The sequence below is a fragment of the Ovis aries genome, chromosome 3 (assembly GCF_016772045.2).
Source record: "Ovis aries strain OAR_USU_Benz2616 breed Rambouillet chromosome 3, ARS-UI_Ramb_v3.0, whole genome shotgun sequence".
Taxonomy (NCBI): Eukaryota; Metazoa; Chordata; class Mammalia; order Artiodactyla; family Bovidae; genus Ovis; species Ovis aries.
The window spans coordinates 213,745,430-213,759,503 of record NC_056056.1 but is presented as its reverse complement, the minus strand read 5'-3'; the positions used below and the strand labels follow the sequence as shown (position 1 = coordinate 213,759,503).

Sequence of the window (14,074 nt, the reverse complement as noted above, 5' to 3'; positions counted from 1 at the left end):
GGAGATAAATTTGAAAAGAGTGGAAACACAATAACGTGAGAGAAATGCTTCTTTTTCAAGCCGTCTCAATTTTCGCAGAGGGTGTGGGTAGATAAGTCCTATATTAAGTACTCATTACTCCACTGTGGAGCCTGAGAACTCCGACATCAATAAAATGTGGGTGTATGTTATCAAAGCGAAGTGACAACGTCCCCCTGCTGGGAGAACCTCCATCACGTGAGTCACAGAGGCTGGAAAGAGGCTGTGCAGGGGCCGATGTTTATCTCATGATCGATTCTATTTACGTGATTTCCTGGTCACACAACACTAAAACTAAGAGTTCAAAATCGGAAGTAAGCACTGAAAACTATTTTTTTTTTTTTGTGGAGACCATTACTTGATTAATTTCTGCTATCAACTGCTTATTTTAGCCACAAATAGCTTGTACCAGAATCAAGTAAAATATAAAGTTACTAATTTCCTGGGTCCACATAAACTGCATGGCTCCTCTTCTACACCTGTGAGAAAGGAGGCTAGAAATAATCTAGATGACATCACAAAATTTTTCTGTGTATTCCTGGAAAGTCAAAGTGAAAATGTCAGTTGCTCAGGCGAGTTGGACTCTTTGTGACCGCATGGACTGTAGCCCGCCAGGATCCTCTGTCCACGGGATTCTCCAGGTAAGGATACTGGAGTGGGGAGAGCCATTTCCTTCTCCAAGGGCTCTTTCCGACCCAGGGATTGAACCCGGGTCTCCTGTGTTACAAGTGGATACTTTAGCACTTGAGCCACCAGGGAATAGATACAGAACACATCAGGATACAGAAGACACTAGGAGGGCTGTGCAAGCTGTCTAGGTTTTGGGGAAGACATTTCCTTAAAGTTAGTTGGCTACACATATGTATCAGTTCAGTCACTCAGTAGTGTCTGACTCTTTGCGACCTCATGAATCGCAGCACGCCAGGCCTCCCTGTCCATCACCAACTCCCGGAGTTCACTCAGATTCACGTCCATCGAGTCAGTGATGCCATCCAGCCATCTCATCCTCTGTTGTCCCCTTCTCCTCCTGCCCCCAATCCCTCCCAGCATCAGAGTCTTTTCCAATGAGTCAACTCTTCGCATGAGGTGGCCAAAGTACTGGAGTTTCAGCTTCAGCATCATTCCTTCCAAAGAAATCCCAGGGCTGATCTGGAATGGGTGAATTTAACTCAGATGACCATTGTATCTACTACTGTGGGCAGAAATCCCTTAGAAGAAATGGAGTAGCCATCATGGTCAACAAAAGAGTCCAAAATGCAGTACTTGGATGCAATCTCAAAAATGACAGAATGATCTCTGTTCGTTTCCAAGGCAAATCATTCAATATCACAGTGATCCAAGCCTATGCTCCAACCAGTAACACTGAAGAAGCTGAAGTTGAATGGTTCTATGAAGACCTATAAGACCTTTTAGAACTAACACCCAAAAGAGATGTCCTTTTCATTATAGGGGACTGGAATGTAAAAGTAGTAAGTCAAGAAACACCTGGAGTAACAGGCAAACTTGGCCTTGGAGTACAGAATGAAGCAGGGCAAAGACTAATAGAGTTTTGCCAAATCTAGAAAAACGATACTGATGAACCTATCCACAGGGCAGGAATAGAGACACAGACATAGAGAACAGACCTGCAGACCCAGCAGGGGAAGGGGAGGATGGGACAAACTGGGAGAGCAGCACTGACATACAGACACTAATGTGTGTAAACAGACAGCTACTGGGAAGCTGCCGTGCAGCACACGGAGCTCAGCTCAGTGCTCTGTGCTGACGTAGAGGGGCAGGATGAGGGGTGGGTGGGACGCTCAAGAGGAAGGGCATCTATGGATATGTATAGCTGATTCACTTTGCTGTACAGCAGAAACTAACACATTGTAAAGCAATTATCCTCAAATTAAAAATAAGTTTTAAAATTTATATGGTCACTTCACAGGGAGAAAACCTTAATGCAACTTTACTACAGAAAACAGCAGTCCTCTTCCTAGCATGAAGTCAGAGCATTTAAGGCTAGAGACCCCACCTCTAAGGTCAAATGCACAATCTGCATGAAACAGTCTCAGACTGTTTCCTTAAGTTTTCACCATCAAAAACAAAAGCTTATTGACATTTTAACTGGAAATTTTAATCCCTATCATTTGTACTGCTAAAAAAAAAAATCAAACAGCTATCTAGAAGTAAAAAGTACTACTTCATTAATTAGAGATAGGTGTTGTGGAGAAAACATGATTTCAATATAACCCCTGAAAAAATGGTTACAAAGAAAATACTGGCAAAAGACAGTTATTTGTCTGTATAAAAAGTTTATTAGTAGCTAAAGGAGAAAAGTAAAAGTGTGGGATTTAATGTCTGGCAACCCAGGGACACAAAGAGGGAACTCACACGTGAGCATGCACACACTCATACACACTATACAGGATTGTTCTGGTCTGGCCGTAATAAATGAGGCTCAACATCTGTGTCCTGCCTTTACAGAAAACCAGAACACCTGTCGGGGTGATAGTCGACTCCACACAGGTGAGAGCACAGAGGCCTAGAGGCACTAGGGGCCTCGCCCTCCATCACAGCTAATAAACAGAAGACGGCACAGCACCCACGTCACCTGATTCTGGCTCAGAGCCCTGCACACCTTCACTCACTCAAGAGGGCGGAGGACATAGGAAGAGACCTGTGAGCACCGAGGCAGAGCTTGGGCCACGCCACACACACACACGAGAACTCTCTGCTGTGCAAGACCAGCCCCGCTGTGCAGATTTCTCTAGGAAAATAGGTTTCATTAAAAACATCCAGGGAGGCGCAGCCAAGGGGAACATAAACTGCATATAAACACCAGCGGGAAGCCATCTGGCTCCTACGACTGTACCTTTGTCTGCATTTTGGATGACTGCCTCTGTCGTCAATAACTCAGTTTATCAGACTGCTCAGGAGAGTCCAGGGTAAGGGCCAAACACCCGAGAACGCAGTACGAGCAAACAGATCTGTCACAGACCTGCCAGGAAGATTCCATAAGCGCCTCCCAGTACAGCAGCAGTCACACGTGGTGGATACAAGCTTAAAAACCGCTGGCTTGGAAATCCAGTATCTACAGACTGCGGCCCTCAACTCTGGGCTCAACGTGAGGCATGCCAAAGTTCTATTACTTCTCCACTGCAGTAACTATTTTCGTTTAACTTCTGAAAATGCAGATGTGGTCTTTTTGTTGAACAAAAAGAAAAAAAAAAATCGAGCTGAAATTCTGAAACAGGTATTTCCTGAAGTTCCAGGATAATATAAGCATGCACTATTTTATCAGAAAGTTTCTAAAAGGAAGCCAGGAACAGAGAAAGACAAACGGAAGTTGTCTTTTAAAAAATTACTTCACAAATTAAAGTGATTCTTAATTTCTTTTTAAGAATTATTTTACAAATTACTGATGAATATAGGGATTTTTTTGGGGGGGGGATCATAACCATCACATGTGGTTATTTCCTGGGGGCTTCAGTTTTCCTTTCTAATTTCTTTAGCTGTTGTCTACTGACCCCATCTGGCAAAACTAGAGAAGAAGTTATACTGGCCCAAGCTTCTGGCAAGTCTAAATTATTCATTTTATGTAGGAAGAAACTAAGAAAACAGAAGCTCAGGGTGGAAGAATCTGAGGGTTTCTTAGCTTAACCCTTCTACAATACATATGGTAAGAGGGGAACCCTGTAAATAACAAAAGGTCACGGCATTCTATTAATAACTGGAAGACTTCACCTTGCTGCCTTTTCCTTGTTATCATAAAGATGCTTGTTAGGATTCTGATCTGCTATTACAAGTTTTACTAAAACTGAGATCTCTGCTTGCTTGCTTGTTCAATAATGATAAAAAGATTAATTATTTCAAAAGTGTATCCAGCATAACTGGATAAGAGTTTAAATAGAACAAACTTAAGTTTTTAAGTACAGAGTTAGTAAATATAGAGAAATGTCAGTTTAAACCATGCAAATCAGCCTTGAGATCATAAGTTGGTTATTGCTGTCTCTCACTCTTACTATCAACATTCAGAACTAGTTTCTAACTAAAAGGGGATAAAAATTACAAGGAGAGACTGAAGGACAGTTTTTAAAACACACCGAGAGTTTCATTTTAATTTACATCTGACTTATTCTGCATTTGTGAAGGTGACTACAGCATTCAAACAGTTTCAACTCTTTTTTTGAATGTTTGCTGAGACACTTGAGTCTTGAGACTTGCTGTTATTTGAACATACTTGGGTGATTTCCACTAATAAGTGGACTGAAACGCAGAATAATACTGGGTTGCCATCACTGCAGACTGTATCATTCCTTCAACTTAACACGCATTTCATACAACTCTCAAAGATCAAAAGGAGAAGTCTAAACACAGAGATTTCTGCTACGGCTAGGCACGGCCGTTTAACTGCTTCTTTAAACCAGCCAGAGATGGCAGGACCCTCCTTTGAAGTGGCAGCACTGGTGGCCTTTGAAGTCCCCTGTCAACTGCAGAGAGGCTCTGGTGGGGCTTGTCTTGTAGCCAGCTGTCACCGTGAAGGCAGACGTGACGTATTTCCAGCAGTCTCACTTCAGTCTGTCAAGTGCCTCATTTCATAACCAGTCACCGTAACAAAGAAGACCCAAACTCTGACACCAGAGCAACCTTCTACAATGAGACTTACTAGGTGCATCTTGAAGGAGCCTAATTTAAATATTGGAACGATTACACACGGCGAAGAGATCATGGCTGTGAATTTAACTGTCACATCTCCTTAGACCCTTGAATGTTAAACACGTAGCTTCCATATGTTTATTGATAAAATGTTGCATGACAACAGCATCTTCAGTCTTTGCACTGATGAAAAATGATGACGTCTGCAGAAACCAGTGAACTGCTTTAAAAGCACAGTTTACGTTGCCGACAACCAAACTTTCTTACATCGCTGTTCAGCTGCTCAGTTGTGTCTGACTCTTTGCAGCACGCCAGGCTTCCCTGTCCTTCACTTCACAAACCCCTATCCTGGAGTTTGTTCAAACTCATGTCTATTGCGTCGGTGATGCTATCTATCTGTCTCATCCTCTGCTGCTCCCTTCTCCTTTTGCCTTCAATCTTTCCCAGCATCAGTCTTCCAATGAGTAGGCTCTTCCCAAGAGGTGGCCAAAGCATTGGAGCTTCACCATCAGTCCTTCCAATGAGTAATCAGGGTTGATCTCCTTTAGGACAGACTGTCCTTGCTGTCCAAGGGACTCTCAAGAGTCTTCTCCAGCACCACAGTTTGAAAGCATCAATTCATATAACATCTCCTATTTCCCCATTATTTCACAGCATACGTTTCTATTCATTTACTAAAGCTGTCCAAACTATCTTCAAGAGGAAAACCTGAAAGTAACTTGGAAAATTATGCACAGACTACGCTCCTGCACTGACCTAAGACATGCTCTCAGAGAATGAAGAATCCGGTGGCCAGAATGATGACCACATGGCCTGCCTGTTAGTAGGCTGTGGCAGCCTCAGCTGATGCAGAGGCTAAAACTTCCAGGCCAGGTGAGGGGAGGGGAGAAGGATTTCCTCAAGCGACAAGGATGAAAACTTGTATGAAGCATATGTATGAAAATGGTTACTTAAACATGTCATCACTGTTGCTGGATCAACCAGGTAGGGTCTATGGATTCTAGACTTCTTTGAGGCCTGGGACTGGTGGGACCAGCCCTCCCTATAGGGCTGTCAAGGGCCATGGTGGAGACAAGAGAAGTGTCAAGGATGCTGAGGTCTACTGACTGCCTGTCTCTAAGTGCTGTATACACACAGCCGCTCCTCACATGGCACGTGCACCGCGTTATGCCAGCACCTCCCCAGCACTACGTACACACCTTCTCTGACCGCTCAAGGAGCTGATGCAAAGCAACTCGCCTGAGGTCACAACCTGTAAGTGGTGGATCCATAATTCCAGCCAAGGCGTCTAGCTCGAGAGCCCACTTCTTAGCCACCAGGCACGATGGTTTCCCTGCAGCTCTGAAGGGGCCTCTGAACCAGAGTCACAGCACAGAGTCTCAGCACCTGAGCTGTCACTCCTGCCTTTCTCGGACTTGACTCCCCTCCCACCAACAGCGCCTAAGTTCTGTAGGATAAGAGGGCTTTCTCAGATGAGAAGAAAAAGCCTGAGGGAAAGACTGGTTGCAGGGTGAGAAATCAAAGAGCTCTGAATTTGGATGGCTTCCAATTGAGATGGCAGTGAAATACTGGTAAAGATACACAGCTGATATGAAGGAGACTTCGCTTGCATCTCAGATGAGAGAACCGGGCTGAAAAGACAAACCTGATGTGGTCACAATTCTACTACCATATAATACAGCTAACATTCTTCAGCAAAGCCTAAAGAATAACCTAGAATGCATAAATAAACAAAACCTCTTCTTTGCCTGACACTAAATAAGACTGAGTGCGTGCATAAGCCACCTCCTCCAGGAAGCCTTTTGAGGATCTCTCTGCACGGGATTACATGCTGCCCTTCCGCTTCTAGTTTTTTTTTAAGTGAAACTGGGTTTATTTAGAAAGACACACACATTTCATGGGCACAACGCTGTCCCTCTCAGAAGGTGAGAGTGGCCCTTCCTCTTCTACTTGTAAAGCCCTCTATTCAGATCCTGACCAGTGGCACTTAGCAATCTGAACCATGATTAAAGACAGGTCCATTCTCCAGTCGTTCCCAGTAAACATGGACTTCCTGAGGCACAGGCTGTATCCCATACCTTCTTGTTTTCAATGCTCAGTATCTGGAAAAATATATGGTATACAATAGATGCTTATGGAAAAGGCAGCATAAGTGAAAGTATTTTATTTTCTGAGCATGACCATCAATTTATAAATGAGGAAAATATAATTTGCTCTAAATACTCAGATCAGTACAGGATTAGGTTTATAGAACCAGATTACGAGCTATCCGTTTTGGCAGCAGCTGAAGGTAAGAAGGCAATGGGAAGGCTGGGGAGTCCAGTCACAGGCTCATTGCCATGCCGTCTTCTCGAGGCTGCCCAGCTACCAGTCCTGCTTCATGGCCCTACCTGGTCCGTGTGAAACAGTGCTCGCCCCATCACGGCGATAACTGCTATGGAACTGACTGGGTAGACTCACAGCCGTAGGGGATTTAATAAATCCTTAAGAACAAAAACTCTGATGCTGGGAGGGATTGGGGGCAGGAGGAGAAGGGGACAACAGAGGATGAGATGGCTGGATGGCATCACCGACTCGATGGACATGAGTCTGAGTGAACTCCGGGAGTTGGTGATGGACAGGGAGGCCTGGCGTGCTGCGATTCATGGGGTCGCAAAGAGTTGGACACGACTGAGCGACTGAAGTGAACTCAAGAATAAAAACAGGACACCTGGCAGCAGCTACTGTGCAGACCCCACCCGCCTGCATCCAGCGTCCACTTCCTCTGCAATCACACCTGACAAACCAGAGTGAGGAAGACAGAACCGCAGAGAAAAATTTCCCGCCTTCAGAAGTGACAATCGAGCAGGAGAAGCAAGCAGGCGAGCTGTAATGAGGCAGCTGTGCTGCCCATATGCTCCAGGACAACACAAAACGAAGCTGCATCACGTTTAAGTGACTGTGCTGCCCATTTTCACACCAAAGAACCAAAAACTACTGGCAAGGAGGTGCACCTGCCTCTCCCTTCTGCCGGCCTGGCTGACCGGGAAGGGAGAGGACTTGCAAGCTGAAGGGAGCACCTCGAGGGACGACAAGGGGACCTGGAGTGGAGACGACACTGGTCCAAGGTGTCCTACAGGCTATGAAACGCACTTCAGTCAGGTGTCACTTTTTTGTTCAAATAATTTTTAAAATCTGCACAATTTTAATATGCAAATAAAATTTTTTTAAAAAATCCGTGTTAAAAATAAAAAAGATATCTAGCAAACCATTGGTAAAACCTCATTATCTTCTAGCTCAAGAATTTACACTTAACATACATGTCAAACATATATGCTGAACAATGGCAAAATGGAAATTTGAAAAAAAAAGTATTACTATTAAAAATGAGCTCTGAAAGTAAAATAGGTAGTACTGACATATATACACTACCATGTGTCAAACAGATGGCTAGTGAAAAGCTGTTATATAGCACAGGAAGCTCAGCTTGGTGCTCTGTGATAACCGAGAGGGGATGGGATGGGATGGGGATGGGATGGGAGGTGTCCAAGAGGACAGATGTATTCATATAGCCAAGTCACGTGGCTATACAGCAGCAGACTGTATTGCGGTATATCACAACATTATAAAGCAATTATACTCCAAAAAAAAAAAAAAGAAAGAAACCAAAGGGATTTTTAAAAAAGTAAAACTCAGAACTCGTGCACGTTAGTCATATTGAGAGCAGATATTTTCACTGCTCAAAATATTAAAAAATATACTTTAGGAACAGATATAAACCCAACTTACTGAGTGACAAGGAAAAAGTCTTGCTATTTTAGAGGCATTCTGTAACATTTAGTTAGCAATGTGCTCTTTCAGAAAATAAATTTATTCTGGAAGAATACCAGCAAAGATATTTACAACATTCAAGTGGTAAAAAACAAAAACAAAACCATGTCCAAAATTTTAACTTCACAGCAACATTGCTGAAGGTAGACGTTGCTTCTACCCCTGGCAACTCTCAAACTGGTTTACAAGAGAGCAATATTTTACTCTGTGTTCGTACAGACACTTGAATTGAACAAAACACAAAACCTGCCGCAAGTTGAGCAGGGTGAAGTTTCAGAAGAAGAAAATCACGTGGAAAAGAACAAAGCGAAGGTGAGAGGACCCCCTGGGTTCCCCCCTCAGGATGACTGAGTCCCTTCATCCTCTCCATCTGCTGACACAGGTGAGGGGAGGGCTTCCTTCCCTGGATCATCGCCCCACCTCCCTAAGTGTGGGGCGTGGTCTCCACGTAGGGCAGCAAGGAGCAGGAACACGGGTAAGTAAGGGGGTCCTAGAAGAACACAGGGAAGGCGGAAGGATCATCTTCCTTTGATGGGTTTCCTCTGCTCACGCTTTAAAAGGTTCTGTATTCTAATGAGAGACGGTTCCCAATTTCCCATTGCTCCTTGAGAAGTTCAAGATGCACAGACCCTCCTTCTATCAGGAGGGGCATTTCTTCTCAGAGGCTAAACTGAGGCAAGAGACAGAGATGCTGGACCTGAGGACGATAGTGAGCACTGCAGCTGACCAAAAAGTTTGTTCTGTCAGGGAATACGTTCTTTAATACGGTTCTTGGTGGAAATGAAACACAGGCCTTTTATTTGTACTTAAAACCAAATGAACTTTTTGGCCAACCCAATAGAATGTCCTTAGCCAAAAAAGCCATTTTAAGATATTTCAAACAAACACCTGTAGATTACTTTGGTGCGTACAATTAATACATTCAAGCAAATTAACAGCAGGATTAGAAGACAGACCAAAAAAAAAAAAAACAAAACAGGGACAGATGATGAAAGCTGGAGAGGACAGTGGAGGAGGGTTATGTGGCCCCAGAAGAACAGACATAAAAGCGGTGTCTTCATACCTTAAACCTCTTAAAGCCCAAATGACGGGCCTCATGCAGAATTTCACTCAACAGCTTCAGACAGGCAGTGAGGAGCAGAATGGTGGGAAGAAGGTAAACAAGAAAGAGAGAGAGAAAAAGGCATGCAAGTAAAAGCAAATTATTTACAACCACTTCAAAAGGTATTTCCAGTTTCTTACAAAGCTCAGTATAGGCTTCCCTACAATCTAGCAATCACACCTCCAGGTATTTACTGAGGTGGGTTGAAAGCTGATGTCCATACAGAAACCACGGATGTTTACTGCAGCTTTATTCACAATTGGCAGAACACTGGAAGCAACCAAGGTGTTATTCAACAGGTGAAGGAATAAGAAAACTGTGACACACCCATGAGGTGGAATATATCCAGAGAAAAAACAAAATACGCTCTCAGGCCACAAGAAGATGTGGGATAACTTTCAGTGCAGAGGCTGAAGGAAAGAATCCAGTCAGGAAAGGCTATAGGAAAAAGATTAGGGAGCGGGGAGGTGGGGAGAGATGAAGAGGCAGGGGTAGTGGGACATGAAGAGGAGGAGCGTGGGGAATTTTTAGGGACTAAATCTACTCTCCAGGATCCTGTCATGATAGATACATGCCATTAAGGACTCAGTAAAACCTGTAACATGTGTAACACAGACAGTGATCCAAGATGTAACCTATGGACTAGTTAATAAAGTATCAATACTGGCCCATCAATTTTAACAACTGCATCACATCAACACAAGATGTTAACAGAAATGGAAACTTAGGTTTAGGAAGGTGGATGTGGAAACTATGTAGGTTGCTCAACTTCTCTCTAAACTAAAAAAAAAAACTGATCTAATTATCAACCAGCCCCAGAAAGCAAATTACAAGCAGCTCACACAGTAGCCTAAAAAAGAACATGCAGCAGCGGTCTTTATACGTGATTTATTACCAATCGCCAACATTTCTACATGATCTTTGGTAGAAAAGTTGTTGTTTAGTCACTAAGTTAGGTTTGACCCTTGCAACCCCAGGGACTGTAACCTGCCAGGCTTCTCTGTCCATGGGATTTCCCAGGCATGAATACTAGAGTGGGTTGCCATTTCCTTCTCCTGGGGATCTTCCTGGCCCAGAGAATGAACCCACATCTCCTGCACTGCAGGCAGATTCTTTATCATCTGAGCCCCCAAGGGAAGCCCCCTGGTATGGAAGAAAGAAAACGTGAAAGTGAAGTCGCTCAGTTGTGTCCGACTCTTTGCAACCCCGTGGACTGTAGCCTACCAGGCTCCTCTGTCCATGGGATTCTCCAGGCAAGAATACTGGAGTGGGGTGCCATTTCCTTCTCCAGGGGATCTTCCCGACCCAGGGACTGAACCCAGGTCTCCCGCATTGCAGGTGGACACTCTAACCTCTGAGCCTCCAGGGAAGCCCAGAGTATGGAAGACTTGTCACTAAATAATGATCCCAAAGCAGAAAAAAAATCCTGACAGAAAAACAACAACAAACCAGGGGTGGGGGGAATATTCTGAAAAGAAAAGGGAAGAATGTAAAAAAGGTAATATCCAAGAAAATCCCTCCTTGCCCTGGGACAATGGCTGACACCACCCTGTTCTCTGAGGCTCTCCACTATGCCAGGATCTGTTTAATAGTACATTAATACTCAAATAGAAAGTGGACCACGGCATTTATCTAAGAATAGGGCGCTAAAAGAAACTCATTCTGGAAAGACTGATTTTCCGTCAACTTTGCTAATAAATGTCAGTCTTTCTACACTTGACACTGGAGAAGCCACAGGCCTGTGTCTAACGTATGAGGGGATTGCCTGGTGGACACCATGACATGTCTGCTTTGCAAGGCACCCTTCTTCCCGGCTACGAGCTACCCTAGTTCATAAAGAGCCATGTGTGGTCTGAGCAGAGGGCTCCCCAAAAGAGTCATGTTACCCTCTCAGTGAACACTGTTCACCTGGTTTAGCACTTATGCTTCTCCAACAAAGAGATGGAAACAACACTGAGAAAACTGCGGTGAGAGCCTTCACTTGTTAAATCTATTTCTTCCTCTCACACCTCCCACCTTTACTGTTCCTAATAAAAAGTTTAATGTAAGGGTATGAGGCTCTAAAAAGATGTATAAAAACAGAGAAAACAGACAGCGGCAGAATTCTTCACCAAGTCACCTTGAGGTGGAGACACAATGATCTGGGACTCCAGGTGTCATGACACCAATGTCCCTCACACCTGTCATCAACCTCAACTTGTCACAACTTTTAACTGCTCCTGTGGACAAGACAGACTACAAAAGAATTGTCCTGCTCTTTGAATCATGTCTGACTCAGAAATGTGTATGTGTTCCCATCCCATTTAAAAGCAGAGTTGTGCTTAGTCTGGTAACAAACAGGCAAATTCCATTTCATCTCATCAGATGTATGTGTCAGCGTACACAATCAATATACACATCAATATACACAAGTCAGCCCCAGACACTTAGAGCAGAGACCTCTGCAGGAACATGAATCAATTCTTTCATGACTGTATTTCATGACTTATTTGACTTATTTAAGTCTGAATACTTACACTCGATGATGCATATTTGAAAGCCTGCAAACACATGTTATGCACAGCTCACCTAGACTACACTGGTTGGGCTTTACCTTTCCTTCACCCAGCAGCACGGCCTGTAACTGCACAAAACTGCAGACCTGTTTCTCAGCACTGGTCCTGGCTGACTCCTCCTGCGCCAGCACCATCTCTCGCTCTGCGGTTATCTGCACACTCTCTCTTAGGGCTTCTTCCAGCTCTTCAATCCTGTCATCCTTCTTACGGAGACTGTCCTGGAAAACGATGGAAGACTCGGTGAAGGAGGCTAATTGGTTAACCCAAAGAGAGCCTATTTATCAAGAAAAGGGCTATCTGCTGATAAAATGTTCTTCTCTTCAGACGTACATCTAGGGCAGAAAGATGTGGGCACAAAAGAGAATAAGACAAGGGAAGAAAGAGTAAAGAAGCTCAAGAAGTATATTGTTACTGAGAGCAAAGCGTCAAGTGAATTAAGCAAGAGAAATCTGTGATGAACTTTCTCCATTAACAGAGAGAAGAAAATTGTGTTAGGCAGACAGGTGGCTAGGGCTTGATTAGGTAAAAACACAAAGCTGTTTTTGAACTACACTCTAAACTGGGCTCAAGGCCAGCTTTGATGAAGCGGTGTTTTTTGGAAGGAATGATGCTAAAGCTGAAACTCCAGTACTTTGGCCACCTCATGCAAAGAGTTGACTCATTGGAAAAGACTCTGATGCTGGGAGGGATTGGGGGCAGGAGGAGAAGGGGAAGACAAAGGATGAGATGGCTGGATGGCATCACCGACTCGATGGACGTGAGTCTGAGTGAACTCCGGGAGATGGTGATGAACAGGGAGGCCTGGCGTGCTGCAATTCATGGGGTCGCAAAGAGCTGGACATGACTGAGTGACTGAACTGAAGTAATAAGACCCAATAGCAAAACATTCTCTTTCCCTCTGAAGTTAAGCCTAGATGAAAAAGTTAAGTAAACAGCATGATCAATCAGATTATATTCTACATACTGTTGGCAAACTAATTTTTAAAAGAAATGAAAAGGAAGATTTTTTCTCTAATGAATTAAATAGAGCAAAGATTTTTCTCAATCTCATACAAGAAAACTACAAATGATAACTGGATGTAAGCAACTGGTCTGCCTAAGGATGAGTAATTTGGTTAGCCAACCAAAACCACTAGCCCTGATAATCTATACAAGCTCAGAAGGAAGTTCTGGGGAGGTAAATATGGATTTCTATCAGAAACACAAACATGGCCCGTCACACAAATATAAATTACTAGCTGAGAATTCTTATGGCAAACACTGCCCAGAGCTCTAACAAGTGCCTGAAAACTACTGCAATGATAACATTAACAAATTCAAGTAGCACTTACTCTTCTACCAATAGAGAAGACCAAACTGTGAACTGCAAGGAAAAAGAATTCAGGCTTGTGGTGGATCACTTTAATACCTTGGATATAAAGTGCTTATTTTTTATTTATTGTTCTATAACAAGTTACCACAACACTTGGCAGCTTATAGTAATGGAGAACAAATTGTTTGTCTACACAGTTTCTGTGGGTCAGGAGCAGTTTACCCTAACAGCTCTGGCTCCAGGTTCTCTGATGGGGGACAGCTGAGATGTCAGCCAGGGTTCAGCCCTCTGCTTCCCCATACACGGGGGCAAGCTGGTGATGACCACTGGCAAAAGGCCTCTGAGGCTCCTCTCCCCATGGCGCCTGGCAGTCCTCAGTGCAGGTGACCCAGGAGGGCAGGGTGTCCATGTCTCTTGTTCCAGCTTCAGGAGTCACACACTGTCATTTCTGACACTTTCTACTATGCACGAGGGCTGACCCTGACACAAGGCTACACAAGGGCCTGAGAACCAAAAGGTGAGGATGCTCTGGGGCCATCTTGGAAGACAGTTTTCATGGTGCCCAAGGATATGGCTCCAGCATAAGAAAAGTGGATTACTAATGAAGCAATCAAGAATGAAGACAGAGATTATCCAAAG

The 14,074-nt window shown here is 43.9% G+C and overlaps 1 protein-coding gene across 30 annotated transcripts in view; it reads right to left on the bottom strand.

The window, feature by feature from the left end:
* Positions 1 to 14,074, bottom strand: part of ERC1 (ELKS/RAB6-interacting/CAST family member 1) — a 271,872-nt gene that overhangs the window by 126,045 nt on the left and 131,753 nt on the right. For 22 of the 30 annotated variants that reach the window (XM_060413515.1, XM_060413527.1, XM_060413514.1 and 19 more), the window contains one exon: positions 12,210 to 12,341. The exons of the other annotated variants lie outside the window; for them this stretch is intronic. In XM_060413515.1, coding sequence (XP_060269498.1) covers positions 12,210 to 12,341 — 132 coding nt within the window. The remainder of the gene's footprint in view (positions 1 to 12,209; positions 12,342 to 14,074) is intronic. 30 annotated transcript variants of the gene reach the window in all.